Raw genomic sequence first — 26,904 nt, forward strand, 5'->3', positions numbered from 1 at the left:
CATTGATCTGAGAACAATTTAAAATTACAAGGAACAGTAGAAGAGTTCTAACTGAAGTCAAGTAGGTCCACAAACACTCAGGCACAATAATGAGTTGACTCCAATATAGTAAAAATAACATTTTGAAAAAAGGTTAAAAATATAGAAAAAATGCCAGTCTAAGTATAATTGCAGTCTTTTTAAGGTGGAAGTTACTTTAAGGTCAAAGTCTAAATAAAATGGCTGTATTTTTTAATGTGGCAGGTTTTTTAAGGTGGTCATTTAAGTAATGGTGTCACGTTTTAATGTGGAATTTTCTAGAACACTGACATTTAACTGCAACTCTCACACAGACTCATACACTTAGAGCAGGGGTGGACATTCTTATCCGCAAAGGGCTGGTGTTGCTGCTGGTTTTTGTTCCAACCAACCAGGAAGTCACATGATCAGTCGTTTTACTGAGACCAACTAATTAAACGAGTGAAATCAGAAAATTCCAAGCGCACCAAAACGCGTCACCGCAAACTAGTGATGGGAATTTCGGCTCTTTTTGGGGAGCCGGCTCGTTTGGCTCGGCTCTTCATAAAGAGACGGTTCTTTCGGCTCCTAAATGGCTCTTTGTTTTACCACTTATTTCCACTGGTACAGAACAATATTACCTACATTTTACATGACTATATGGACAAAATATCATTTTTCAATATTAAAAATAATAAATAGTGTTGCAATGGCCAATTGTTTTTATGGCTGTCTTGTAATAACTCACTGATTGCACTCACACATTCATTTGTATAAATAACTGGATTTTTATTTAAACACCTTAATAAAAAATCACTTGTAAACTCTGAAATATAGCCAGTGGAACCCAAAAGGTAGGTATTTCAAAATAGCTTATTACGTATTACTTATACTCTGCAAAGTGCAAAACAGCAGAATTCAACGGTAGTGATTAAAACAACCACAACTGTCAACAAACATTTAATTGATTTAACATTTTCTTCAACTATTTTTGGAAGGCAGATTGGCATTCAGGAAAACCAAGTGTCTCAGCTCGGAGGGTTAGAGGGTTGGAGCTTGCTTGTTGATCTCTGATTGGTTGAATGACGAGCCTTAGAAAAAATGGCTCGGTCTTAGACGGGAACCGGCTCTCATCGTTCACTTACAAGAGCCGGCTCTTTGAACCGGTTCGTTCGCGACCGACACATCACTACCGCGAACCACGTGAGAATGTTCTCACTGCTGATTGGTTAGACCAGACTGAGGCGGGAGCAAGAATGTAAACACAGGAAGAAGGTTTTATGCGCTGGACTAGTGCGTTTCTAATCCATTACTCGGATTAGTAGCTAAACTTTAACCTGTTCTCTGTTTACCTGTCCACTGCGTCCAATATGCAAAGCACACCACACCAGAAATCGTATGGGACCGGACCGAGACCATCTCCTCTCAAGGGTCTCTGTGTGATTACTTCTTAAACACCTGCCCAGGCTAACCACCAAGGTTGAAAACAAACCAGAGTTCGATTTAACTGGATTAAAATTGCAAGAGTGAAACACCAATGTTGAATACGAACCAGAGTTAAGTGTAAAAAAGTGTATTTTATATGTCCATTTATTTGGCGTGGTCATTTACCTAATGTGGAAGCCTAAAATGGCTGATTTTAATGTGACCGTTTCTTTAAAGTGGTCACTTAAGGTGGAAGCCTATATAAAATTGGCTGATTTTACGTGTTAGCAATATGTGACATGCCAAATTCAAAATTCTCTTTACAATTTTGTAAACGTTACTCCTAGTGTTTTCAAGCTACAGCCACAAAACTTTACATGATCATAGATCGTATGCCCACTCTGGTTGCTTGTGCTTTTTGAGCGAGCTGACTTACGGTCAATTTTTATGCTACAGCCACATGATTTCAGATGGTGATACCGGGACACACTCTGACCCATTGTCAAATTTCAAACCAATCCGAGTTTTGGATTCTGTATGATTATCATATGAATCCCCCATAGAAATGCACTCCAGAATGTTCAGATGATGATGTCACAACAGGTACTTCTCACAGACACTAGAGAGAGAAAGCGCACGGCTCCCTTCTATGGGAGGTTAATTCTGCCAAAATTAAAATTGAAATGAAAGAATAAAATGAAAATGCAAATACCCTTTTGCCATTACTTTTTCCAAACGTGAAATGAACTTAATTTGCCATTTAATTTTTCACATAAGCATGGGTCAGCACAGACAAAATTAAAATTTAAAAAGCTTTTTGTCATTTCATTTTCTAAACTATGCTGGAATTTCATGGTCAATTTTAAAATGAAAAAGCAAATGAGGAAAAGAACATTCAAACAACACTTGGCTTTGCGTTTTCTTCATGAACTTTATAAAAAGTCAAAATTAAAATGAAAATGAAATAAGTATTTAGATTTAAATTTTCAACTGCAGTATGCAACAAATGTGACAAAATTAACCTAGTGGTAAGTTGTTTGCCTGCTGGCCACATTTGTTTGGGTGAAATGCAAAAGGAAAGTCTCAAAATCTAAAAACATGCGAGAGGAAATGAACAAATGCATGTCACAAAAAACACGTGAGTGACTTGATCCACAAATGCAGATTTAACAATCAAACAAATAAACAGACTTTCACATAAAATTATGATATATATGTACATGAAAACCAAAAACATGTATGTATGTATGAATGTAACTGCATTTGTACAAATTGCAGACTGTGAGACACAGATTGTCATGTATTCATTTGTGAATAGTGAAACATATTTGTGACTTGTTTAATTTGTGGATTAACATTTACGCATTTGTAAAGTATTTTGAGACTAATCTCTCTCCATACACAACAGAGCTTAAAACTGAACCTTAAACTGTCACTTTTGACCATTTTTCATTTTAATTTTGTCACATTTGTTGCATATTGCAGTTGAAAATGAAAAGCTAAATACATATTTCATTGTCATTTTGACTCTTTTTATCCAGTTCATGAAGAAAAAGCAAAGCCATTGTTGCAATGTGTTGTTTAATTTTCTTTTCCTCTTTTGCTTTTTCATTTTAAATTTGACCATGAAATTCCAGCATAGTTTAGAAAATGTGAACGTCTAAATAAAATTTACATTTTCAAAGGTAGAATTTGGTAGACTTTTGTCTCACATTTGCCACAGTCTGCACAAATTTGTCTTTTTCAAAAATGGGTTTCACCCATTCAATAAATTTTTATTTATACTCTGAGTGACCCTCATTTACAGTGCAGCTGAGCGAATATATAAAAATGAGATATACAAAAAAAAATGTAACAGAACATATGTGACGTATGTCTGAAAGAGCTTTTACAAAACGAAGGCCACTTTATATTCAGCAGCAGTTTGTAGTAGTGACAGTGGACCAACGACACCACATCTGTCTCCAAAGTCGCTCAAATCTGCACAATTTCAGGGAATTGATTAAACGGTCTGCATTAGAGACTATTTTCTCTAACCCAATCAGATGCCAAAACCATTACAGTCTTTAACGTGGTCATATAAACTCTTCAGGGAAATACATAATAGCTGTATAGTTTTGAAAACCATCAGAAACCAGTTGATTAACCTAACACTGTCTATGCTTAGACTTTCAACAGAGGAAAGTTAGGATTACTTACTTACTTATTTGTTTATTTATTTATTTATTTCACCTAATCCTTGAAATCCCCTTTCTGAGACTCGCAAGTTTTGTTTGTGTTTTTCAGGAGGGTGGAGAGAGGACTACATTTCCCAGAGTGCACAGCGCAGGCCCAGCCTTCAAAACATCTCAGAGGCACAGAGCTGCGGTCTGTCTCTGATTTTAGTCTTTGCACTGATTAAGAGTTCGTGTTCAGCGGGAAATGAGGTGGAATTTGGGTCAAAAACGCCTGAAATTCGGGTTTAACGCAGTTTTATGAGGACGCGTCTCTTTGACTGAGAGAAAAGGACAGAGACACCCCGCTGGATGACTGTCGGCGTTGGGTTTCCATCGCTGTCCACCTTAAATGTTCTTTTTTGATTGGGTTTGTGGGTGGATATGCTCTCACCGCAGCTCTGGGTCAGTGTTGTTCAGTAATGGTTTGTTGTGCAGTTGACTAACTGTCTGTGTCCCGCTGTTTTTGTTGTTGTTGTCGTCGTCGTCCTCCGCAGCAGATATCAGCTAAAGCTAGTGTCTGAGAGTTGTTATTCATGTGTGTGTTTGTTGCTGGAGCAGATCTCAGTGTAAGTTCTGTTCTCTGGTCGGTCTCCTCTCCCTCTCCCTCTCTTTCTCTCTGGCTTATGCAATAAATACCTTTGTCAAGTGATCCTCTAATCCGGGCCTGCTTCGCTTGCCTTGGAGGGGTTTGCCTCCTTTTTTTCTTGAATTTCTGAATCTCTGAAAGCTTTCGGCACAGATCCCAGATCAGGTTTCCTCGTCTAAACCCCATACATTATGTTTCTGAGTGGTACATGAGCTGAGAGTGATTTATCTCCTGTGGAACAGTCTCTAAACCTCCTGGATATGGGATGGTGAAGAAGATTTGAGTTTCTTTGTTTGTGAAAGCTTCTCTACCAGCTCCTGGTGCTATCTGGTTCTCCATGGAGATTCTAACGTGAGGCTACGAAGATTTTCAACCCCCCAAGAGCAAACACACCCTACATCTCCAGAGTGTGTGTGTGCATTATAGAGAGCCAGAGCCAGTGAGTGACCCACAGCTCACAGCATGGAGGCCAGCAGTTCCCAGAAATCTTCGCCTTTGACCCGAGAACTGACCCGGGTCTTTGTGAACCATAACAAGCATGCAATCCTGCTCAAGAGGAACATGAAGGAGACAGAGAGCTTCTTCAGAGAAATGAGACACAACTACAGCAATGCAAGATCTTCAGTGTCCAGCACAGCATCACTGGAAGCAGGTGAGGTGGAATAAAGAGCTTAGATTCTCACTGCAGATCACACACCTTTTAGAGTTTTATGCCTTTAAAACAGAGGGTCACAGGTTCTTTAGTAAAGTCAGTGGTTCTGGATAGAACCTCAGAACAAACTTCAGAAAACTCTAATATTTCCATGTAGCACCATAAAGCATTCTGCTGTAGTGCTGTACTAGTTCTGATACTCTACATAGAGCAGGTTTTGAGTGTAAAACTTTGTTAGCTGACTTAACAAAATTAAGTGTTAGTGTTCTCCTCCAAGCACGTTGAGACTCAGTGAGGCTGTGTTAGCGCCAGACTCAAGAGGCTGAGTTTCATCCAAACAAGCATCACGTGATAGAGGGTGCACAGGTATTAGGTTAAACTGTCTGTGACTAAAAATAGGGAGTGAAAGCTGTATACAAATATAAAATTTAAAAAATGTGCGTGTGTGTGTATATATGTATGTTGATGGATATAGATATGTTGATGTTTGGATGGAAGATGACATAAACACAGGAAATTAAAATGATGTGAGGAATTGTAATTTAGTATGAGCAGAGACAAGCTTGGATTTTTTCGTTTCATTAAAAACATGTAAATATTTGGTGTGAAATATAGGTTTACGAAGCAGATGACATCTTGGGTGAGCTGTTGTACAGTGTGGGGCTGTGTTTATTTTATAGAAATGGAGATGGAGACTGTTGTGTAGCTCTAATGGTGCTTGTACAGGATTAACATGATTCTAACTTCAGTGACATTCCCTTGGGTGACGGAGAGTTTTGTCTCAGCTGGGCGTGTGGTGGTGAACAGTAAAATCAGTTTGGTTGTTGGGTTAACATGAAATTAGAGCAGTTTTCAGTTTAGATTTTTCGCTGTGATGTTCTCCTGCATTTTGTAGAGGTTTTTGTCTGTGATTCTGAAATATTAGCTTGTCATCTGTTTTTATCTGCTATGATAAAAGTATTGTAGTGAGTTAGCAATTTGCTACCAAAGTCGTAAGGCTGCTGTTGGCATCCTGCCTGTTAAGAGTTTAGTGTTTAAGCTGAATGTCTCTGAGAAAATGTGAATGTCTTATGTCTTCTCATAAACAAGCAGTTCCTTTTTAAGATTCTCTGATTTATGAAGTAATTATGAAGTAAAATATCTGCATTTTGCTACATGCTAACAAGGAAAGAATGCTATTTTTCTGAATTCTATATTTTCTATAATTCTATATATTCTAAAACAGGAACGCTCCTTAAAATACACACACACACACACACACACACCCCACCTTGATTGAAAGCAATATTAGCTAGTAGCATTTAGCATTAGTAATTTTCCCACAGAAGTCCATCTCAGCCCCAGAACTACATATATGGGAATGATGCCCACAGCAGAGTGACACAGCATCCCGAGTCCTCTGGTGCTGGGGGCTGCCGATTTTGGAAAAGAAACTGAGTTCCAAGTTCAGATTTATTGAGAGATTTTCTGTTTGCTGTGTTAAGAAGGAAAATAGCCAATAGGATTTAGATCTCCATCAGAAACAAGGGGCTTAGGGGTGAGGAACAGGGTTTTATTCACCACTGGGAGAAAACAACGCAGCTCCAAAGTCTAGCTCAGGAGAATTGGGCATTGTGAATAAAATGCTTCCTGTGAGAACAGCTGGAGTTAGAAAATAATCTCCTCAGAGCAGTACTGTGTGAGAGGTGGGTTGATGTTACTTTGGAAAAATCCGCCTCTTCTCCACAGTTGAATACAGTTCTGGTTCTTAACAAAACGTCTGTGATTTTATACGTGAGTTTAGATTTTTGTAGATGCTTACACAGTTACACAAGCAGTTACAGACATTGAATGAATGAATAATGTGATTTCGTGTATAAAGTATTACTTTGATCCTAAAAGACATTCAGTATTATTGTCATCACAGATGTGTTGAGGGTAAAATTAAATGTAGTTTCTTCGAGACACGGTGCTAAAATAAGATTGATTTATTTATTTATTTTTATTATTATCACTGACCTGATTCCAAACCAACAAACCCCTGTAGTTTGGTGATTGTGACTCCACTGGCTGCAGCACTAAATGATGGGACAGCTAATTTGGCTTAAAAGTGAAGACCAATGAGAAGGAGCCATGGAGTATCTGCCTCTCCCTCCAGCTGAGGGAGAGCATCGTGTGTCCAACAAATACAGCGCTCTTGTTTGGAATTAAAGCTTCGCCACTGGTTTCATTTTTGTCCATTGGTGACTTACTTTCCGTTATCAGAGAGGTAGACCTGAGTGTGTGCAATAAATGTGCTGAGAACTGCTCCAGATGCATACATGAACAATGGCAGGACAGTGTGGTTTGTGTGTTCGAGCGTGCCTGCATGTGCATGCATAGGAGAGCGCGGGAGAAAGAGGAAAAACTGGAGAGCTGAACAAGACATTTGTGCACTGTTTGGAGATGAAAACCTGCATATCCTCGGCTTGGTCGTTTTCAAAATTGTGTTTAAACAATAATCCACCATAATTAAATAATAAATGATAAATTAAAAAAATACTATTGAGTATATCGATATTTATGATATATCCCCCAGCTCTATCTTGAGCTGAAGTCAAATTCACGTGCCTGCGTGAGAAGCTTGCGCTTACGTCACAATATCGTGATATGGCAAAATGTTATTGAATTTAAAAACATACCAGTTTTATTGTGAATGATATACCACCTACCCCTAAATGGAACCAGGCATCTCCACATCTCCAACATACACCCAGCATTTTATTCCCTCTCCGCCAGTGCCTCCACCGTCTACAGAGTCTCTGTGGAGTGATGATGATGATAATGGAGAATAGTAGACATGTTGCCACATGTTCTTTATGGACAGACATCAGCCGTGTGTTACCCACCATTAACTGTCCTTACTTTCTGTGAGGGCATTTTGGAGGATGACGTCTGGTTCCATTTCCCCTCCACTGTCCCCCAACCTTTACTGTCCTCCCTTTCTGTAAAGCTTTTAGAGGAGGCTCAGTGTTATTTTAGAGCTGTTGGTGGTTGTAGTTCAGTTGTTGGTTCAGGTTCTAGGTGGAGCTGCTGTAGATTTAAAACGAAGTTAGAACTAAAATAGATGCTGATATTATTTTGTTTGAAGCACTTAAGTGTGTCAGCTATTTCCTGCTTGGTGTCAGAGTTGTAAAAACTGTGGTTCTGATGGAACCCTTCTAATGAAGTTAATTTCACATGTGGAGCAGGTTTAATTTCAGCACATTTCTCCCTATGTCAGACTCTGTGTCAATGATCCTTCTGTACACATCACACACTGCTTTGTTTTCGGCAATGCTGCTCCCTCTTTCTTTATTCACTCTCAACCAATGTTTCTCTCTCTCATGGAATAGTGTATTTAAACAGCAGTCATAAAACCCTACTCGTGCTGCTTTTGAGGATCCTAAGGTGTCTGTTAAAATACACATACAACTGCTTTTTATCTATTTAATGTCTTCAGGTTTTTTTTTTTTTATTTATTTATTTTTCTCAAATTGGGGAGGAGTGTTGGGGTCATGCGACTGTTTTAGGAATCTTAGGGCCATTGGGTTGGAACCCCCCCCCCACTACACCCCCCCCCCCCCCAAAAAAAAAAAAATTCAGAATTCTTAGAAATAATTTCGGAATAGTTCTGAGAACAAATCTCTGAATAACTGAGTAAAAAATGTCTGTATAATTTTGAGAATATAATCAGGATATTTCAAGAAACACTGTTTGGGTTATTATTTATTATAATATGTTGACAGACAGACAGACTAACAGTCTGTGCGCCATGAGTGAGTTGTGAAAGAAGCATTCAGTGAAGTGAACAGAATTTAGTAAACGCATCTAAGAATCCATGAGCAGTAACGCAATGGAGCCTCTTGGGCACGCTGGAGTTCCACTCTCTCTGGATCTAGCATTTTCGTGATCATTAATTGTATCATGTGAAACTACATGCCATGGGTTTGTGCACCGATTCAGGGTTTAAATACTAATCACAATCTGGTCCTGATGTGGAAGAGAACTGAGTGTTTATTCCTGAAGTCTATACCATAATATGACTTAAACAACGCACTGCATTCCACAATTACACTGTGTGTCTGCCCCATTATACGTGCAGCGATTTATTCTGAGATTATTCTCCAAATTATTCCGAATTCCGATTTTTTCTCAGAATTATTGTGAGAATATTCTCAGAATTCGGACTTCATTCTCGGAATCTTGTTCAACGCCATGGCCCTAAAACTCTGTCGAAGAAATGAGAGTAGAGATGGTTAAATAACATTAGCAGCAACAATGAAAATACAACAGGGGTGAATGATTCAATGCTTCTATTATTAAATTGCAATTTTAAAACCTTTATCGCAAGCCTGAATCAAAAATGTGGGAGTTCATTTTAAAATCACATTATTCAACTGTTTTAATAAGTTTGAGATAAGAAAGTGTGTTTTTTTATACAGAATTCAGTGAATTCAGAGCGTTCAATGTTCGTCCACAGGCCCCAAATATTGTTTCTGTGCTGCAGAAAAAAAGGAATTGTGTTATTAAGAAAGTTTAGTGTGAAGGTTGTTTTAGGAGCAGTGAGACTGCGATACAACTGCAGCAGAAAGCCGGAGGATATCACACAAGCTTATCACGAGATAAAACACACACACACACACACATATACATAAACTCCTTGGGTTCTTTCTCTGGCTTTTAGCCTTCTGGGTTTGACCTCTGCTCTCTGTCCCACTCTTTGCTCCCACATTACACAATATTTCAGAGCAATCTGCAATCAGTGAGAGGGTAGCTACCTTTTATGCTCTAAAACTAGTAGTTATGTCTGTAATCAATAATTAATCTTCCAGCTTTTTTTTTTATTTTTTTAAATTGAATGTTTAACACTTCGTCCTTCATTGGTTCCTCTCTCTTTGTTTCTGCCAAAATTTTAAAATGTTCATCTGTGCAGCAGTGATTTGGACTGTGGATTATAAAAATTTTAAAACAGCTTTTTTTTTCTTTAACAGAACTATAGAAACAATGCTGCCTGTAAATGTACACATCCTGTAAATTTACAGCATTTAGCCGACGGTCTTATTCCTTTAGTATACTACACTCTGTCAGACTGATGGTGCTGCAAAACTGGGCCTGTTAGTTTTACAGAGAAGAGCCTAATGTAGAACAAGGCTCTGTTTATATCAAGCTACACTACATTTAGAGAGGAATATTTATTAATAAATTACAGAGACAAATATTTTGAGAGGTCATCTGATGTGTTTGGCCTGTGTTTTATGATTATGAATCTGAAATAAACATATATATTAAAAAAAAAAAAATATATATATATATATATATATATATATATATATATTTTTTTTTATATAAGGAGCATGTTGAACTGTTGTATGCATTTAAAATATTTAAGCTATTTTAAAGTGACGAGCAGTTCATTTGACTTCAGTTAAGGCAGAGGTGAAAAATGTTAATATGGATGGAGAGGGAATAAAATGCTGGGTGTTGGAGAGAAACCTGAGTCAGTGCAGACTGTTGTACACGAAAACTCCACCAAAATTGATGGAGTTCCCCCTCAAAGCTGAACAGTGTGTATATAAAAGTGGATCACAGCTTGTGTAACCCACAGTGAGTCAGCTGCAGCAGTATTATCACCGTTTACAGCTAATAACCGAGGTGTGTGTGTGTGGATCATAAGATGAGAGCCTAAGGACACCCACACTCCTCTTAAAACTGTGTTTGATGGTCTTGAGTGTGGTTAACGGTCCAGTGTTATTTCATTTGGTCAGATTTTTGTTGCATATTGCTGAATTATCACGAGGCAGAGGACACACACCCCCAAACGACACACACCCCTCACAGCCTCCACCCTCCACAGTGGAACACAGTTCTGGTCATTAACAAAATGTCTATGACCTGCTTTGGTCAAAACCCCAGAAGCCCCACAGCAGTGTTCTCCCCCCTGTTCAAAACAATGGCTTTCAGCACCTGTTCTTTTAAATAATGAGCCACTCGCGGTTCACCCCGACCCGAGCACACAGCAGTGAGGAGCGAGCAGCAGAAGCTTTAGTTTTTAGTCGTTCTTGCTCGGTTCTTTTTCTTCAGTGGGCTCCAGATTCACATTTTAATGTGAACATACATCAAACAAGTTTTTTAAGCTAAATTTGGCTGAGGAGAGTTTAGTCTGAGCTTTGAGAAAGAACAGAAATTCTTTATTCAGTGACGTTTAATTTCTTACCTCACAGAACTCCTGGAGTGTGTGTGTTAGCATGAACTAGCACATGATGAATAATCAAATGATGTATCATAAAAATAGTTTGGGGGATGTCCCCTTTCCCTAATATTTAACTCAAATTCAACTTAAAAAAAAACACTGGCGCTATGAGGCTAATGTACTTAATTGCTAATTAACAACCAGTTAGCACGAAGCTAACTAAATTCTTCTCACACTGTTTATTCTGTGAAACTTTTGTATGTGTCAATCAGTGTATATTTACATGCAAATAATATGTTAATTTCTCTAATTTTCTCGTCTGTTCTCTCTCCCTAGGTCCTCTGAGCTGCATTTCTTTCCCACGGCAGGATGAAGAGGACCTGCATGGCATTGTGGGTACTGTCCCTTACATCCTGATCCTTGGGCAGGACTGCCCCGCCCGCTACCAGCTGCTGAACAGCATTTTGGGAGAGAGGCTCCTCCCTCTGGGGGCAGAGCTGGTTGAGGCCTGTGGGCCGGGGGGCATGACCTGCAGGAGGAGAAAGTTATGTTTTACTCACGGCCGCCAGACGCGGCTGAGCCTGGCTTTGCCTGGTCAGTATGAACTTGTCCACCAGCTCGCAGCCCACTGCGGACACTGGGACACCGTCCCTCGCCAGGACCTCGAGATCCACGACGACTGTGAGGATCCAGCACAGCGACTGGCTGAGCTTGAGATCACACTCCATCACTCGCTGCTGCAGGTATGGTATCACCCAGCGACACCTGTGAACAGTTTCACACATTCACTCCCCCTACCAATGTGTATGTTTGTATTTTGGAAGGAAATTTACGCAGACACAGGGAGAACATGCCACACCTCACACACAGTGACCATGTGTTCTCACTAACAGCCACATCTCACCACCTGAATCTCTCACAAAATCGCCCAATCAGGATTGATTCCACTGTGCTATCTGGGCAGATTACAGCCCAACTCCTCTCTCATTGGTTAAGACTTCCCTGTTTTCCTGGTCTTCTTATTTTTCTTCTCCTCTCCCCTTCTCTTTTTTATGTCTGTTTTCACTCTCTCCTGTCCCCTCACTGCACTTTTATTTATTTCCCCTTCCTCCTCTTTTCCACTTTCCTCTTTATTCTTTCTCTTCTTCTGTCCTTATTTTCAACTCCTTTTATCCAGTACTGGCCACAGTCTTAATTACATCACTTTTTACTTTCCTCTCTGTTTGTCTCTCTCTTTCTTTCTCTCATATAATTCCTCTGGTTTTGTTTTGGTTTGGTGCATTTCAGGATGTTTGGTCTGGGCTTTTGCTTGTAAATGCTTTATGGATGTTTTCTTGACCGTGTTTTTAAAGGCATTTAGTCCATGGGTTTTTTTTTATTTTTTATTATTATTTTTTTAATTAATTAGTTGCTTCTAGGGTGGCACAGTGACGCAGCAGGTGGTGTCACTGTCACCCAGCTCCAGGATCCTGGGGTTGTGGTTTCCAAACCCGCTCTGGGTGCCTGTCTGTGAGAAATTTGGTGTGGGTTTCCTCCGGGTGCACTTGTTTTCTCTGTTGTTACGTGAATTGGAGAATTAAATGTGTCCATAGGTGTGAGTAAGTATGTGTGTCTTCTTCCTTGCGCCCATTGTTTCTGGGTAGGCTCCAGACCCACCGCAACCCTGAACTGGAAATGTGGTTACAGACAAAGAATGAATGAGTTGCTTCTATAAGTTTTATAAGCTGAGCTTTTCGGGTCAGACTCTCGAGTGCAGATGGGTTGGTCAGTTTTACTCAGCCATCTTGCATTCAGCCAAAATGTGTTAGTTTCTTAGTCTGGTGTTTTGCAGCATCCAGTAACAGGGACTCTGTCCAGATTAAGCAGTTTTGAAAAATCCCAGACTGATTTACATGTTTAAATCTATGTTTCAGACAGTGGACGTGTACACTACCTGTCCAAAGATTTGTAGAACCTCTCATAATTAATTAAGTTGATTTAAATTTAACCCAAAAAGACTGTTGAAAAATTAATGAATCGCACACGTAGGAAAGTTATTTCACATTCTGCTGTTAGTTCAGCCATATTTCACATTTTCCACCAATGAGGCTCATGAACTAAATGTGGAACCATTCGGCATGTTTCCACCAACATAAATTTTTTCTGGTTTGCGAACCAGTTTATTTTCTGCTGAAACCAAAAAACAGTAGGTTCTTCAGCGTGAACTGTGGCTTCATTCATGGGCTTGTCAAGGTTCAGTAACTCAAGAAAGAGCTCAGAGCCTCACACACAGCCTTATCGCCCAGTGGAGCTGGACAGGATCATTTTAAAAAGTTTCATATAAATAATGAAATAAAACAGGAACATGCTCCGTTTGTGTGTGTTACTGGGTCTGTGTTTGGCTCCGTGTTAGTTACATTACTCCACTATTCATAAGCTTAGTAGGCTCAGAACTCAGCAACATTTACACACACATAATATCTTACAGAGAGAGGAGGATTGCTGAATTTGTCTTACTTTACATTTACATTTATGCATTTGGCAGACGCTTTTATCCAAAGCGACTTACAAAAGAGGATCTAACATTCAAACTACAACACAAATTATACAAAATACCTTACCCTGCCAGGAAGTAATAAGTGCATTAAAGAAAGACTTTCAGTGCAAAAGAAACTCTCGGAAGAGTTGGGTTTTCAAAGATTTCTTGAATGTGGAGAGTGTTTCTGTTGCTCTGATAGTGCTTGGAAGCTCGTTCCACCAATTTTACTTCGCGTAAGTGTATGTCTCTAATGTCTGAAATATTGTAAAGGGAAGTGGTGGGGAGACATTTTTTTTGTGCTTAGTGTGTTTATAAAACTCCGTATAGCTGCACACTGCCACATTAAGCTTCACGTTTTACTCTAATAACTGACATTGAATAAATAAGTGATTGTAATTCTTAAAATCAACAAAATGTTCTTGGTCTCCTTTTGTTCTTTGGTGGTAGATCATCTAGTATTTATTTTTAAATAAAATGAACAAGAAGAAAACTGATGCCGTTGTTAAATATTATGAACAAATCTTTAAGTAATTCATTCATTTATTAGTCCTGCCCTCCATATTTTCTGTACAACGCACTCATGTAATAAAAACCACATGTAAACAAAGACATTGATATGAAGCACCAAAACTTCTCCAGACCTTCCAATGACAAGGGTATGTCATTTGGGCTTTCCTGTTTTTGAAATGCCAGAAACACCTCTGTGACAATGGCTATATGGCTAATGGCTGTGAATAGTAAACATAATATTACTGCGGCGAATCAGTACATTGATGTATAAACTTTGGGCACATTGGTTAAAATGCTTTAAAAAAAACAAACAAAAAAACCCTAAAAACTAACTTAACCTGATTCACTACAAGAGAGTTTATTTTGGAGACTAACAATAGCCAAGCTTTTATATAATGACGTTCCACTGCTCTCCTCTTAAAATTTCACATTGTAGATGCTGTATTGGTCCCAGTATGAATGGATGAGACACAATTCTAAGCTGCAGTGACTTTCAGTGACATTATTCCCATTTATTCAAAACAGTACCACCTATTATCAAATCATCCAACTACCACCTATCAATTCCTATGAATGTCTTGCTTGAATATTTACAATAAGCATGCATTACACGTGCATTGCAAGTTATTCTAAAGTAATTACTAAAAATAAAGAGTGATTTCAAATTAGGCTTAAACTGAATGGTTTAAACACAATTATACATTTATAAGAACATATACAATTTTGGGGAAATAATCATTTTAAGAGGGGGAAAAAAACGTGACGAGAGATCAATTTTAATATGCGCTTTAATACACTATATGTGAGAACAGTGCGGCGCTTGAAGCACGTGCTCCCAGCTTGTGTTGTTCTATACCAGTGATTTCCTTTTTGATCCGATACTGAGTAATATTTAGGCTGATATCTGCGATACCGATACTTTGTGCAGATACACCAAATAACCTAAAATAAGTAGTGTATTTCAAATCATAGTTTCATTAAGAATACAAGACATGAGAGTAATTAATTAATATATTTATTTAAAACTCTGAAGTATATTGAGGTAGTGGCCTCGTTTACAATATAGCTGAGCTGTAATTTAATGACATCTAGTCTATGTAGTTCACTTTAAATGATAAATTTTTTAGGAAACCATACCTGAATAAATCTAGGCTTTTTTGTCTGTGAGATTATTTCAGTGATATACATTATTACTCCAAGCTGAACTCATGTAGCTATTTGTTGAAGCATATATTTATTACATTATTTATTTCATAACCATATTTATTAATTTGAACAGCTCTAACAGCAACAGTGCTTAGCACCACTTTAAGCTCATTTTCTCCCTCTACCTGGATAGTGCCTGCCTGCAGCACCGAAGGACTCCGCCAGAGACTGAAGAGAGACAAAGCTGAAATAGCTCCACACATGACTCAGTTTACACTCTGCTATTGTGTCTGTGTCTACAGACTGAGTGACTGCCGCTGTGCTTACGCATTATGCACTTACCCAGGCGGAAGAAAAAGTAGTTCCCACCAACCATGTATCATTTAGACAATATCTCAGTATTTTAGTTACTTTCTTCTGTTTTCCTGTTCATGATACACATTACCTCAAATTACTGAAGTATCAAAAGTATTGATATATTGATTTGAGAATCGATTTTAGTTAAACAGTGTTTTAGGACTCTAATGATGTGAAGATCGGCCACATTGTTTCCCTTTAGTTAAGCATTTTCTCTATTTAGTCCTTCTGGGCTTAGGAGTATTTTGTGGGGTTTGTCTCTGTTTTTCTCGTTTTGATTTTTGCAATAAAGTCCAAATTATACACGTCTGTCTCTAGCCTTTGCTTTATGAAGCTGAAACTGGACTTTCTTTTCATGGATTTTGCAAAATACTGTGAGATTATGTTGCCTGCCTGAAAATAAATAGCGGGGGAACGCTGCACAAGCCCTTCTCTTACAGATGTCTTTGTTACCCATGTTGTTTTTTTTTTTTTTTTAAACAAACTTCATTTACACAAACTAAGCTCAGTTTCAGATTTTCTGTTATTAATACATTTTTTAACTTAGTAATTTTTTTGAGGTCACGTTGCGTACCACCAATTGCTGCTTCATGTACCACCTGTGCTACGTGTACCACAGTTTGGGAACCACTGAATTATACATGATTCCAGTGGAAGAGGTTCTGTATAGTATGAATTTCATTTTCAGGGCAAGAAAACTGCTAATAGATTTTGATTATTGGGTAGGTTATGCCTTTAATGTTAGTCAGGTACAGGCCTAAATTTTGTATGGTAGTAGGCTTTATAATATATTGTTTTTGACCCCTGACTACAAAGGTTGTGGTGTGGTATGTGACACAATTGCTGGTGTAATGGATTTATCATTAATGTACTGCAGATTTTACAATCCTTACAGAGTCTTGTTGGTTTCCTGTAAGACTTTAGTGTGACTTCAAGTGCCTGCGCTGTGTTGGTTTCCCATTATAACCTGAAGAAAAAGTCGTCCCCCCAATTGTCAGTGTATGATTCGTACCCTGCTATACGTATATTTTATGCATGTCTGAGATTCAAAGGTTTTCTGGGTCATCTGCATCTTCCGCAAACTTTCAAAAGAATTTCTGTTTAATTTCTTATTCCAATACTCAATGTCTCTAACCCCTGATAATCCTGATGTGGAATGGAGAACTGTAGAGTGTTTATTGTCTCATCTGGGACAATCTAGAGCATCTAGAGCCCACCAGAGGGGAGTAATGATAAAACCCTCAGCGCTGGTGTGTGAAGCAGTGTGTTCTCTGGAGTGGTGGAATAGTGATGGTTATGAGGCTGAACTCCATCAGATACTCACAGCTATGTTCCAACATCTGATCTGTTGCTGCTGATGTGTTGTTCCTCTCACTTCTGTGTGACTTTCACATTGTGTCTCTGAGTAAAGCTGAGCCCACACACACACTCATGCTCTAATTAACTTCAGTGGCCTGAACATGCTGATGACAAAGCTGAGCACACTGCCCACATGTGACACATTCCTGTGTGAGAAGCTGATGGAATACGGACACTCTCTATACATTTTCACAGGCTTTGTCAGACACTCTTATTAAGCCTGTCACAAAATTAATTGTGATGATAAAAATTGTTATTTTAAAGCCATATGATATAAAAATAACATAATGTCATAAGAAAGCTTTTGCACCCCTTTTAAAGATCAGTGAACTTTACCATAAAACCTACAAAAGACCTGTTACATTTGTTAACTGGTAAAACTAGTGATTGGATCAAAACCTCAGAGTTGGGGAAAGGGTCAATCTAACAGCTTCTCACACAATATCACATTCACTGAAATAATGGGGTTGGGTTTATTGTAATATTAGGGTTTTTTGGTAGTATTTTTTGAGTAAAACTCTTTCTCTTTTTAGATAACCAGCCTTTTTAATCTTAAACATTAACATGACAACTGAGGGTAAACTAGTCCTAAATATAGTGTATACACTTTACAAGGCCTGTACTTTGCCTAAAAGCTCTTTTAAAATGCCATTAGCTTGTTAGCTGTAGCATGTCTGCATGTTAATAATTGTTAGCGTAACCGGAGGCTGTGGGACAGAAGACTGTGGAGATGCTGTAGCTGGATGTTTGTGGTTGGTAATGAAATTTTAGATGGTATTTTATCAAACAGTGTCCTGATTATCTTTTTAGAGCTGTGCTCTACTCACTCTTGAGGCCACGGATGTGAGGATTGTAATGCAATCCGTCCCCAGTTATTTAGCATTCCCTTCTATTTCTTTTCTCTCACAATCTCACTGGTTTTGTATTTATGAATTTTTCAAAATGCTTTAAATCCAAATGTCCCCAGATCACACAGTGTGAGTGAGTGCAGTTTTAGGGCTGATTCATTAGTGCTTTCCTGTAGATCTGACAAATTTTTGATCTCACCACAAACATTATTATTATTTTATTTTTAGTCTTTGTTTAAACACATTTTTTGTGTTTGCTTTCTTTCACCTTTAATGTATAATTTTTTTCCCTACATAAACTGATCAAGTCAAACTGAATGTAATGATGAAATACTATTTTGAGGCAAGACTCAACTTTTTTTTATTATAATTATTATTACTTTTACTGCACTTCAAGTATTCCTGTGGTTAAATGTGTTATTTTAATGTTGTGATAGTTTTGTTTTCCTCACACCAACTAATGGCGAAACAACTATCTGTATGTCAGAGAGAGGGAGGGACAGAGAGATGGAGAGACAGACACAGTGTTTGCTGTGGTTTTAGCTTCAAAAGCTCATGTACAGTGTTATTGAGCTGTGTTGTGTGTGTGTGTGTGTGTGTGTGTGTGTGGTGGGCTGTATTTGAAAGTCCAGGAGCATTGTGGGTATTTTAAGGAAAGGAGTGTTCTGATTGGTTGAGATTGAATGCTTGAGGCCTCTGTTCCAAAGACGATTTGCTGTTTTGTCAGAGACGGCACTGACTGCCTCCTTTGTGCTAAGTTCTCTCTCTTTTTTTTTTTTTTTGAAAAGGCTAATTTTCATCTCTCCACTCATCATCATCACCCACTCTTTCTGTCTGTCTCTGTCCCTCTTTCCTCTCGTTGCCTTTCTCTTTTTCTCTGTCGGTCTGTCTGAGTGTATTACAGTGACCTTTGCCCTCTGTGCAGTATTTCTTGCTGTGGGTCAGACTCTCCAACATTTCCCACTGGAACTAAGACTGCGTTCTGATATTTCAGTGGACTATGAGTTAATTTAAAGTGTATATTTATTTATTCTCCAACACAAGCCCCAGGGGTGTGTGTGTGTGTCAGCTTATCCTGATAACTTAAGCCTAAAATCAGGCCTGTCCAGTAGAAGTGGAGGGACTTTGGCAAACATTGTGAACTATTAAAACAGGTTGTTTAAGGAGATTTTATTACAGATCAGTTTAAACTGTGGGAAATAAAGATGGTGAAAAGAGCACGGTGTTGAAATGATGCAGAAAAATTCATGGTATTTTGGAAATCCTGGTTTTATTTGGACAGTGACTATGCACTGCTTTGTCTGAGCCTTCCCTGTCAATCTGCTGATGCAGAGGATATTATTTGCCCTGTAAATGCTATACTGTATCCAGTACGAATTACTTGGACTGTAATCTGAGACAGAGGGTAAAAACAAGCTCAGTTTATCCCCACCATAAGGCTGAGTCATTCCTCAGAACCGGAATGGTGAAAGTGGACTGGAGTTGAATTGTGAAGGGGAATGATATGTTGATCTGAGCCTAACCAGTCGATGTGGAGAAGAGGGCAATATAGATGTTATAAATAAATAAAGAATCTCTCTCTCTCTCTCTCTCTCTCAGGAGGCGAAGATTGTGGTGGTTCCATGTGCTGGTGTACAGCCGATAGAGCAGGTCCTAAGCGACTGTGTGCAGAACACCCTGCCTCTGATCCTGTATGCTGTGAGTGGGGACACCATTCCCATTGACCAGTTGGGCGTCCTCCAGCAGGTCGGAGCAGCATTGCCATTCCCTGTGGGCTTTGTCCGGGTCTCATCACAGGGCGACTCAGCCTTGCTCCAGAAACAGCTGGTTTCTCACGGACTGCTCTCTACCATCTCAGGGAACTGCTCCTGTGGTGCTCCCTCTGCTGGGAAACCACAAAGCATTCTGGGAGAAAGTCTGGAGCGCCTCCATCGTGTCCTGGTGCCTTTTGCTCGGCAGCTGCTCACAAGTCAGCAGGTGGAGGCTGCCACCCGCCTCAACACCCTGCACTGTCACTGCCTCGACCTCTTCATCAACCAGGTGAGACTGAAAGAGCCCTCTAACATAAAGGGCATCAGATTACACCTCCGAGGGACACCTGTAACATAATAAACCCTACAGTACATCCCTGAGGTGATGTAACATAAAGGACCTCAGAATATACCCCTGAGGGACACCTGTAACATAATGGAACCCTAGAATTCACCCCCTGAGGGACACCTGCAAAATAATGGATTCCTAGAATACAAACCTGAGGGACACCAGTAACATAACGGACCCTAGAATTACACCCCAGAGGGACACCTGTAATATAACGAAACCCTACAATACACACCTGAGGTACGTGTGTAAAATAAAGTTTTCATGTTTTGATTTGTTTGTTTGTTTAGGCATTTGACATGCAAAGAGACCTGCAGATAACCCCTCGCAGGCTGGAGTACACCCGGGAAAAAGAGAGTGAGCTGTTTGCTTCTCTGATGGCAATTGCAAACAGGAAGCAGGAGGAGATGAAGGAGATGATCATGGAGACGCTTGGAGCCATGAAGCAGCAGCTGCTAGAGGATGCAGCTAATCTGCAGTTCACAGGTCAGACCACAGGTCAAAGGTCACACTGGGCAGACATAAAAAAAAAATTTGCCCCATTGACTTTGCCCTCAAATAAAGCCTTTAATAAAGGACCTCTCAAACACATTCTCATTTTCTCTCTTTATCTTTCTCAGATATAATCGTGAGCTCTAACGGTGATCCTGTGAGCACTAAGGAGATAAAAGCGTGTATCCAACAGATCCAGGAGCTGATTGTAGTTCGTCTGAATCAAGCTGTGGCGAATAAGCTCATCAGTTCAGTGGATTACCTGAGGGAGAGCTTTGTCGGGACGCTCGAGAGGTGCCTGAGCAGCCTGGAGAAGTCCCACATGGACTCATCCGTCCATAACGTCACATCTAACCACCTTAAACAAGTAAAATCTCTCTCTCTCTCTCTCTCTCTCTCTGTCACGAGCAGCAGTTTCCCCCTTTTCGTCTTAATTTTGTGAAACTGCGGTTATGCTGACACCTAGTGATGTGGAGAGATTCTGTACTTGTTTTTAACAAGATTTATTAACACTGTGGGGGAATACATTTTGTAAAGCATAACGCGACTGACCATACTATGAAAACACTGACAGAATATGATATTTTTGGTAGTTGTAAATGTTCAGTAGTTAAAAATTACTCCCTCTGTGTGTGTGTGTGTGTGTGTGTGTGTGTGTGTGTGTGTGTGGTCATGTGACCTAAGATCCTAAATGCTGCGTATCACGTGGAGGTGACGTTTCACTCGGGATCATCTGTTACACGACTGGTCTGGGAACAGATCAAACAGGTACGTTCTTACCTTCTTCGTTCAGTCTTAAATCCAGTTTATTCTTCCATGAACACTACACCATAGCCTGACACGCACCTCTTCAGAAATATAATTACGCATCATGTCAATACAGACGGGAGACTGTGATTGGTCAGTCGTCGGACGGATTAAGTTGAACTGAAGAAGTACAGGAACATGAACTCCTCTCCTCCGCACACAGTGAATGCAGCAAATTCATGGCGAGAGATTTCCTCATGGTGTGGAATAAACTAAGGAAAAATACAGACGTCTCCAAAAGAAAAACGTAGACACCAACACAGAACTATAGGGCTCTTGTGTAGCGTACGACATAGGCAGCCCTGAAGCATAAATTGGCCTTTAGATCACGCCGGTACAACAAAAATATCTGCTACATATTCAGAGATAATTTAGGTATAACATAAAACACCCATGTGGGTGGCCAGTGAATGGAGCATTCTCTAATACAGTGTTCAGCAGGGGTATGTAATGATAGCTTACTGTCTAGATCAGTTTCTCTCTCTCGCTCACTGTGTTTGTAGATCATCCAGAGGTTAACATGGGTCAATCCTCCGGCTATAACTCCAGAGTGGAAGAGGAAAGTGGCTCAGGATGCCATCGAGAGTCTGAGTGCCGCGAAACTGGCCAAAAGTATCTGCTCTCAGTTCCGTACACGACTCAACAGCTCGCACGATGCTTTTGCTGCATCTCTCCGACAGGTAGCACACACTGACCATCACACAAACATCACCTTGCTTTTGTACAGTTATGCAACTCTGACTAACACAGCGACAATTACATTTATGGCACTTAGAAGACACTCCTGTCCAGAGCAACTTACAAAAGTGCCCTGTGTTTGAGTTTGTATCAGCGTACATATAGTTGAGAGTCGAAAATGCCCTTAAGCTCAGATGCAGTCAGAACATGAGCAAGTGCTGACACTGACAAAGAAAAATAGATCCTTGTGTGTTCTCACTTAGAAAGAAGGGAATTAAATACTGAATAAATGCAAATAGTGTGCTTCCACAAATACTCAGTGTTGAAGCGCATTGAAGCACACAGGTCTGACCCAAACAGTATGTCTGATGTGCTTTATAACTGATTATTTCTTCCGCCTGAAAAAGTAGTGCCCTTGTGAATGATACGTGGAAAGATGAATGACAGACAGTGAAAGATAAAACAAATAATATATAAAGAAAGCGAGCAAGAGGGGAATTATGTCCCTGTGATGGCAGTGTTATTCTGATTATTAATAAAAAGCTCATTATTAAAGCAAATGGAGAATGGCAGCTCAGATTAATGTTGTTATATTTTGTCTGTTATTTGTATTTTTACGTACACACTTTGGCCTACATTTGAGTAAAAGTGCATGTGCTTGTGTGCAGTTGGAGGAGGGTCACACAGGTCGCTTGGAGCGGACGGAGGACCTGTGGTTGCGAGTGAGAAAAGACCATGCCCCTCGCCTCGCACGACTTTCACTTGAGAGCAGATCACTGAGAGACGTTCTGTTGTATGGTGAGCGCGCACACACGCACATCCTGTTGTATGGTGAGAACACACACTCTTACATAATAATTTCTCAAACGTGTTGCAGCATGCAGGAACTCCCCAATATTGTCTCTGCCTTGCTCTTTGTGTTTCTGTCTGTCTCTCACCTACAAACATTTACCTACCCTTTTACACGTGTGTGTGTGTGTGGTTTTTTTTTTTTTTTTTTTTTTGTGCGTGTTTGTTCTGTTCTGGTTGATTTCAGTTTCAGATGTATTTTACTGAGATCTGACAAAGTGATATTGAAGTTTGAAGTGATGGTTTGTCATTGTTTGTTTAGGAAAGCCGAAGCTGGGCCGGGAATTGGGCCGGGGGCAGTATGGAGTGGTGTATTTATGTGATAACTGGGGGGGACACTACCCATGTGCTCTGAAATCAGTGGTCCCTCCTGACGATAAACACTGGAACGACCTCGCTCTGGAGTTTCACTACACACGGTAACAGCCCCTGCTGTGTAGTAGGCGCAACAACAGTTGAAAACCCAATGTTTAGGATCTGATCACAGACACAGGTCTCAGCCATTCACCATCAAACACGGCTCACTCCTCTCTCTGATCTCCCTGTGTGGGACTGAACTCAGAGGATGACTTTCAGTACTAGCTGCTTGGGTTGCCATGTTACACAGACAAACACACACACACACACTATACCTTCTGAAATGATGACTTTAAACGAAACATATATTTGTGTAAATAGACAATAATGCAAATTATATGTAAATGTATATGTAAATATCTCTCTCTCAGTTCTTTGCCAAAACATGAGCGCCTGGTGGACCTTCATGGCTCCGTTATTGATCACACCTATGGAGGAGGGTCCAGTATAGCAGTGCTGCTGATTATGGAAAGACTCCACAGAGATCTGTACACAGGCTTAAAGGTAAGCACACACTTTTTTTATATTATTATTATTATTATTATTATTAATACATAATGAAAACAGTATTAATAATCAGTAATACCCAAGTTCAGGTAGGAACTGTAGTCCCTGAGCGTGTCTCTCTCTCTCTCAAGGCTGGTCTCTCTCTGAAGGAGCGTTTACAGATCGCTCTGGACGTGGTGGAGGGGATTCGTTTTCTCCACAGTCAGGGGCTGCTTCACCGAGACATCAAGCTAAAAAATGTCCTGGTGAGAATACAGTATTGTCAAAATGAAAGACTGTGGTTATTGTACACAGAAAGCTTTCAGATTAATATTGATCTGTGAAGAAATGTAATCTCCTCAAACAAAAACGATCTGTAAAGTCCATATTACCCACACCGTCATTCAGACAGTGTAACAACCTACAGAAATCATAGGGAGCGCTTTGCTCATTTTATTTAAAAAAGGACTGTGATGCTCATATCAGACTCCTATAAAGCCTGGCTCACATTTACATGATAAAAAAAATTCTAACCGATGTTGGAAACGTGAGATACCCCACACATAAAAACAATTTTAGTCCTCCAAGTTCCCACAGTACACGATAGGCCCTGAATGAAACTTGACACACTTTCCAATCACACATCGACTCTGCTTCTTAAAACCTCACGGGAGTTTCAATACTAAATCCTGAGAGCAGGAGAGAGTTTCTCACACATTCGTGCTGTGTCCAAAACAGGCAGCTGCAGGTACCTGGCTGTCTTTTTGTCTCACAAAGCTGCATTTTGAAATGGTGTTTGTAACCGAGTCACAGATTTGTTAATATTTCAGCACATTGCCCGGGCCTATACACCAGCGCTGCCTTGGCAGAATAAATACAACTTTGGAGCAAAAACAGGCATCGTTTTATACAAGCTTTTAATACTGGCACAAATTTACACATTCCTCCCTCAGAACACTGCCTCAGTAATTACACTCATTTCAGACACAGCCTGGATGTAAACTAACACGGTGGATGATGGTGAAATTATCCCAGCTCAACCCTTATTGGTTTATCATCTTTCAGGCATATTGTTAATGTTGCATTGTACACCTGAGAATTGGCTCCCACCCCACACTACAGGATTCTGAGACGTTTCATATTTACAATTCACAATCAGGGCAGCCCTGACTACTCTGAGAGAAGATCCGAGGAGTAAAGATTGGATATTAGACTCTTATCTAATCTTAGATCTTACACTACAGGATAATCTGGGAAGATAAAATCTGGGACCTCTTGTGATTGTCGGGAGGACTGACTCAGCCTCAAAATCGGCCAGGCTTAAGTCACCATCTTTAATACAAAGTACATTGTTTTAGGTATTTGTAATACATACAGCTGGAATTCAAGGTTTGTGTTTGTGTGTGTGTGTGTAGCTGGATAAACAGAACCGAGCGAAGATCACAGACTTGGGTTTTTGTAAACCTGAGGCCATGATGTCTGGCAGCATTGTAGGAACACCAATACACATGGCCCCTGAACTCTTCACAGGTAACACACACACACAAAACAGCACATTGCACAGGACCTAGTTAAATTGTAAATGTCAGACTTTGTGTTAAAAGACCAGAATATTCAAATGTAAATAAATACAAAAACCTGTAAACTATGTGTTTGTGTGTAGGAAAGTATGATAACTCTGTAGATGTGTATGCGTTTGGGATCCTGTTCTGGTATCTCTGCAGTGGATCAATTAAACTCCCAGAAGCCTTTGAGAAATGCTCCAGTAAAGACCAACTGTGGAACAACGTCAAGAGAGGTATCTCTCTCACACGCACGAACGCATACTTGCTCGCACACTTGCAGATTTTACTCCTTTATTTAGGTTCAGAATGTAAGAAAGAAAGTTTGTTTCTCAGCTGCAGTAGTATGTATGTTGATGATGATCCATAGGAAGATGACTGTGACAGTTGATTATTAATAATGGTTATATTGTGGTAGGCTCTCGTCCGGAGCGCCTGCCCAGTTTTGATGAGGAGTGCTGGCAGCTGATGGAGGCTTGTTGGAACGGAGATCCTTCCCAGAGACCTTTGCTTGGCATCGTCCAGCCGAGCCTGCAAAGCATCATGGTCCGTCTATGTGACGGCTCTGACCGCAAGAGCGCCAGCTTGGAGGACTCTAACTAACACGCACGCACAAAGTGACTCGTACACACTTCTGACACACTCCTATAGGAACACGATCAAAAGAAAATGACAAATGACAAGATGAAGATGATGTTGAAAAAAAAAATAAAGAAAAAGGTTGTGTTGGGCTCTGAGTAGGTTCTGAAAGCCCGGGAACAAATGTTAGAACATTTCCACACTATTTATGATGTAAGCAGCGTAAACCCAGGAAGTGCACACATATCTGTATGTGTTTTCTTTGTATTTTCTCTGTATTTATATGAAATAACAGTCACTCCACCTCTCTGAGCATGCTCAATAACTGCTGCTTCTTTAGGATTGTTACTTAGACATGAGTTTTAAGATTAGTTCAGGTGTTTTCGGCAGTATTACACAAATAAATAAGACAGTTTTAGTTTGGTGTTTAAACTGGTTTATTGCTATTATGTTTTTTTAAATAAAATATTTTGAGAAACTAGTTTGTGGGGTTCTTCTTTCAAAGACTGAAATATTCCACAGATGAATTCAGGTTTTCAAATCAGTAGAAAATGTCCCCCAAAAACTTTAGTTTGTAAATTAGTTATTGATATATAATACATTTTAATAAGGATTAATTTCTTATACACACAAAATATGGCACTGTGAGGGTTATAGATGCAGATATTATGAAAATGGTCACTTTTTGGGTTCTTTAATAAAGAAAATGGTTCTATATGGAATCATGAACACTTAAAGATCCCTTGGCTTGATTAAAGCGATCTCTTTTATAGTTGTCATATACATCGTCAAGCTTGTTACAGTGGAAGAACCGTTTTTTGTGCCAGACAACTCTTTTCTAAAATTGTGTTATATAGAACCATCTATAGCACACACTCTATCAATCTAAAGAACACATTCTGTGAAAAGAATGCAAAGGGTGTTCAGGATTCTATTTAAACCCATTTTCTTTACTAAAGAACCCTTTGAGAGACCATACTTTTGATAATATTTAAGTGTTTGAAAATGATAATAGACTAGTTACAAAATAATTACAAACAATGTGATAGGCTGAGAGCCATGTTAAAGGTTCCTTCTGTTCAATGAAGCAAAACTTTGGACATCCCTGCCCCAAATGTTACATAGTGCACTTTCTGCAGTGTTGAGCCCTGAGTAGCAATGACAGAGGCTCTATTCTCTCTATTACAGCT

At 39.6% G+C, this 26,904-nt stretch overlaps 1 protein-coding gene across 3 annotated transcripts; it reads left to right on the top strand.

Moving 5' to 3' along the window:
• Positions 1-1,277: 1,277 nt before the first annotated feature.
• On the top strand, positions 1,278-26,153 carry dstyk (dual serine/threonine and tyrosine protein kinase). Of its 3 annotated transcripts, none has more exons than XM_066672014.1 (15): positions 1,278-1,428; positions 3,709-4,876; positions 11,403-11,809; positions 19,404-19,844; positions 20,195-20,390; positions 20,525-20,763; positions 21,081-21,164; positions 21,707-21,883; positions 22,550-22,679; positions 22,993-23,149; positions 23,459-23,591; positions 23,726-23,839; positions 24,989-25,103; positions 25,237-25,371; positions 25,554-26,153. In XM_066672014.1, the coding sequence occupies exons 2-15, from the start codon at positions 4,687-4,689 to the stop codon at positions 25,736-25,738; spliced, it is 2,703 nt and encodes a 900-aa protein (XP_066528111.1). In that variant the 5' UTR covers positions 1,278-1,428; positions 3,709-4,686; the 3' UTR covers positions 25,739-26,153. The 3 variants fall into 3 exon arrangements, with proteins under 3 accessions (XP_066528111.1, XP_066528110.1, XP_066528112.1); XM_066672013.1 differs by lacking the exon at positions 1,278-1,428 and adding an exon at positions 1,923-2,025; XM_066672015.1 differs by lacking the exon at positions 1,278-1,428 and having other exon boundaries at positions 3,649-4,876.
• The last annotated feature ends 751 nt before the right edge of the window (positions 26,154-26,904 follow it).

The sequence above is a fragment of the Hoplias malabaricus genome, chromosome 5 (genome assembly GCF_029633855.1).
Source record: "Hoplias malabaricus isolate fHopMal1 chromosome 5, fHopMal1.hap1, whole genome shotgun sequence".
Classification (NCBI taxonomy): Eukaryota; Metazoa; Chordata; class Actinopteri; order Characiformes; family Erythrinidae; genus Hoplias; species Hoplias malabaricus.

What these genes read in the sequence shown, in the direction of transcription:
- dstyk (XM_066672014.1), top strand. Translation starts at nt 4,687, where the DNA reads ATGGAGGCCAGCAGTTCCCAGAAATCTTCGCCTTTGACCCGAGAACTG. An exon ending in CATCTAACCACCTTAAACAA is followed by an intron (nt 20,764 to 21,080) that starts GTAAAATCTCTC and finishes ATGTGACCTAAG; the next exon opens with ATCCTAAATGCTGCGTATCA. An exon ending in TCTGGGAACAGATCAAACAG is followed by an intron (nt 21,165 to 21,706) that starts GTACGTTCTTAC and finishes CTGTGTTTGTAG; the next exon opens with ATCATCCAGAGGTTAACATG.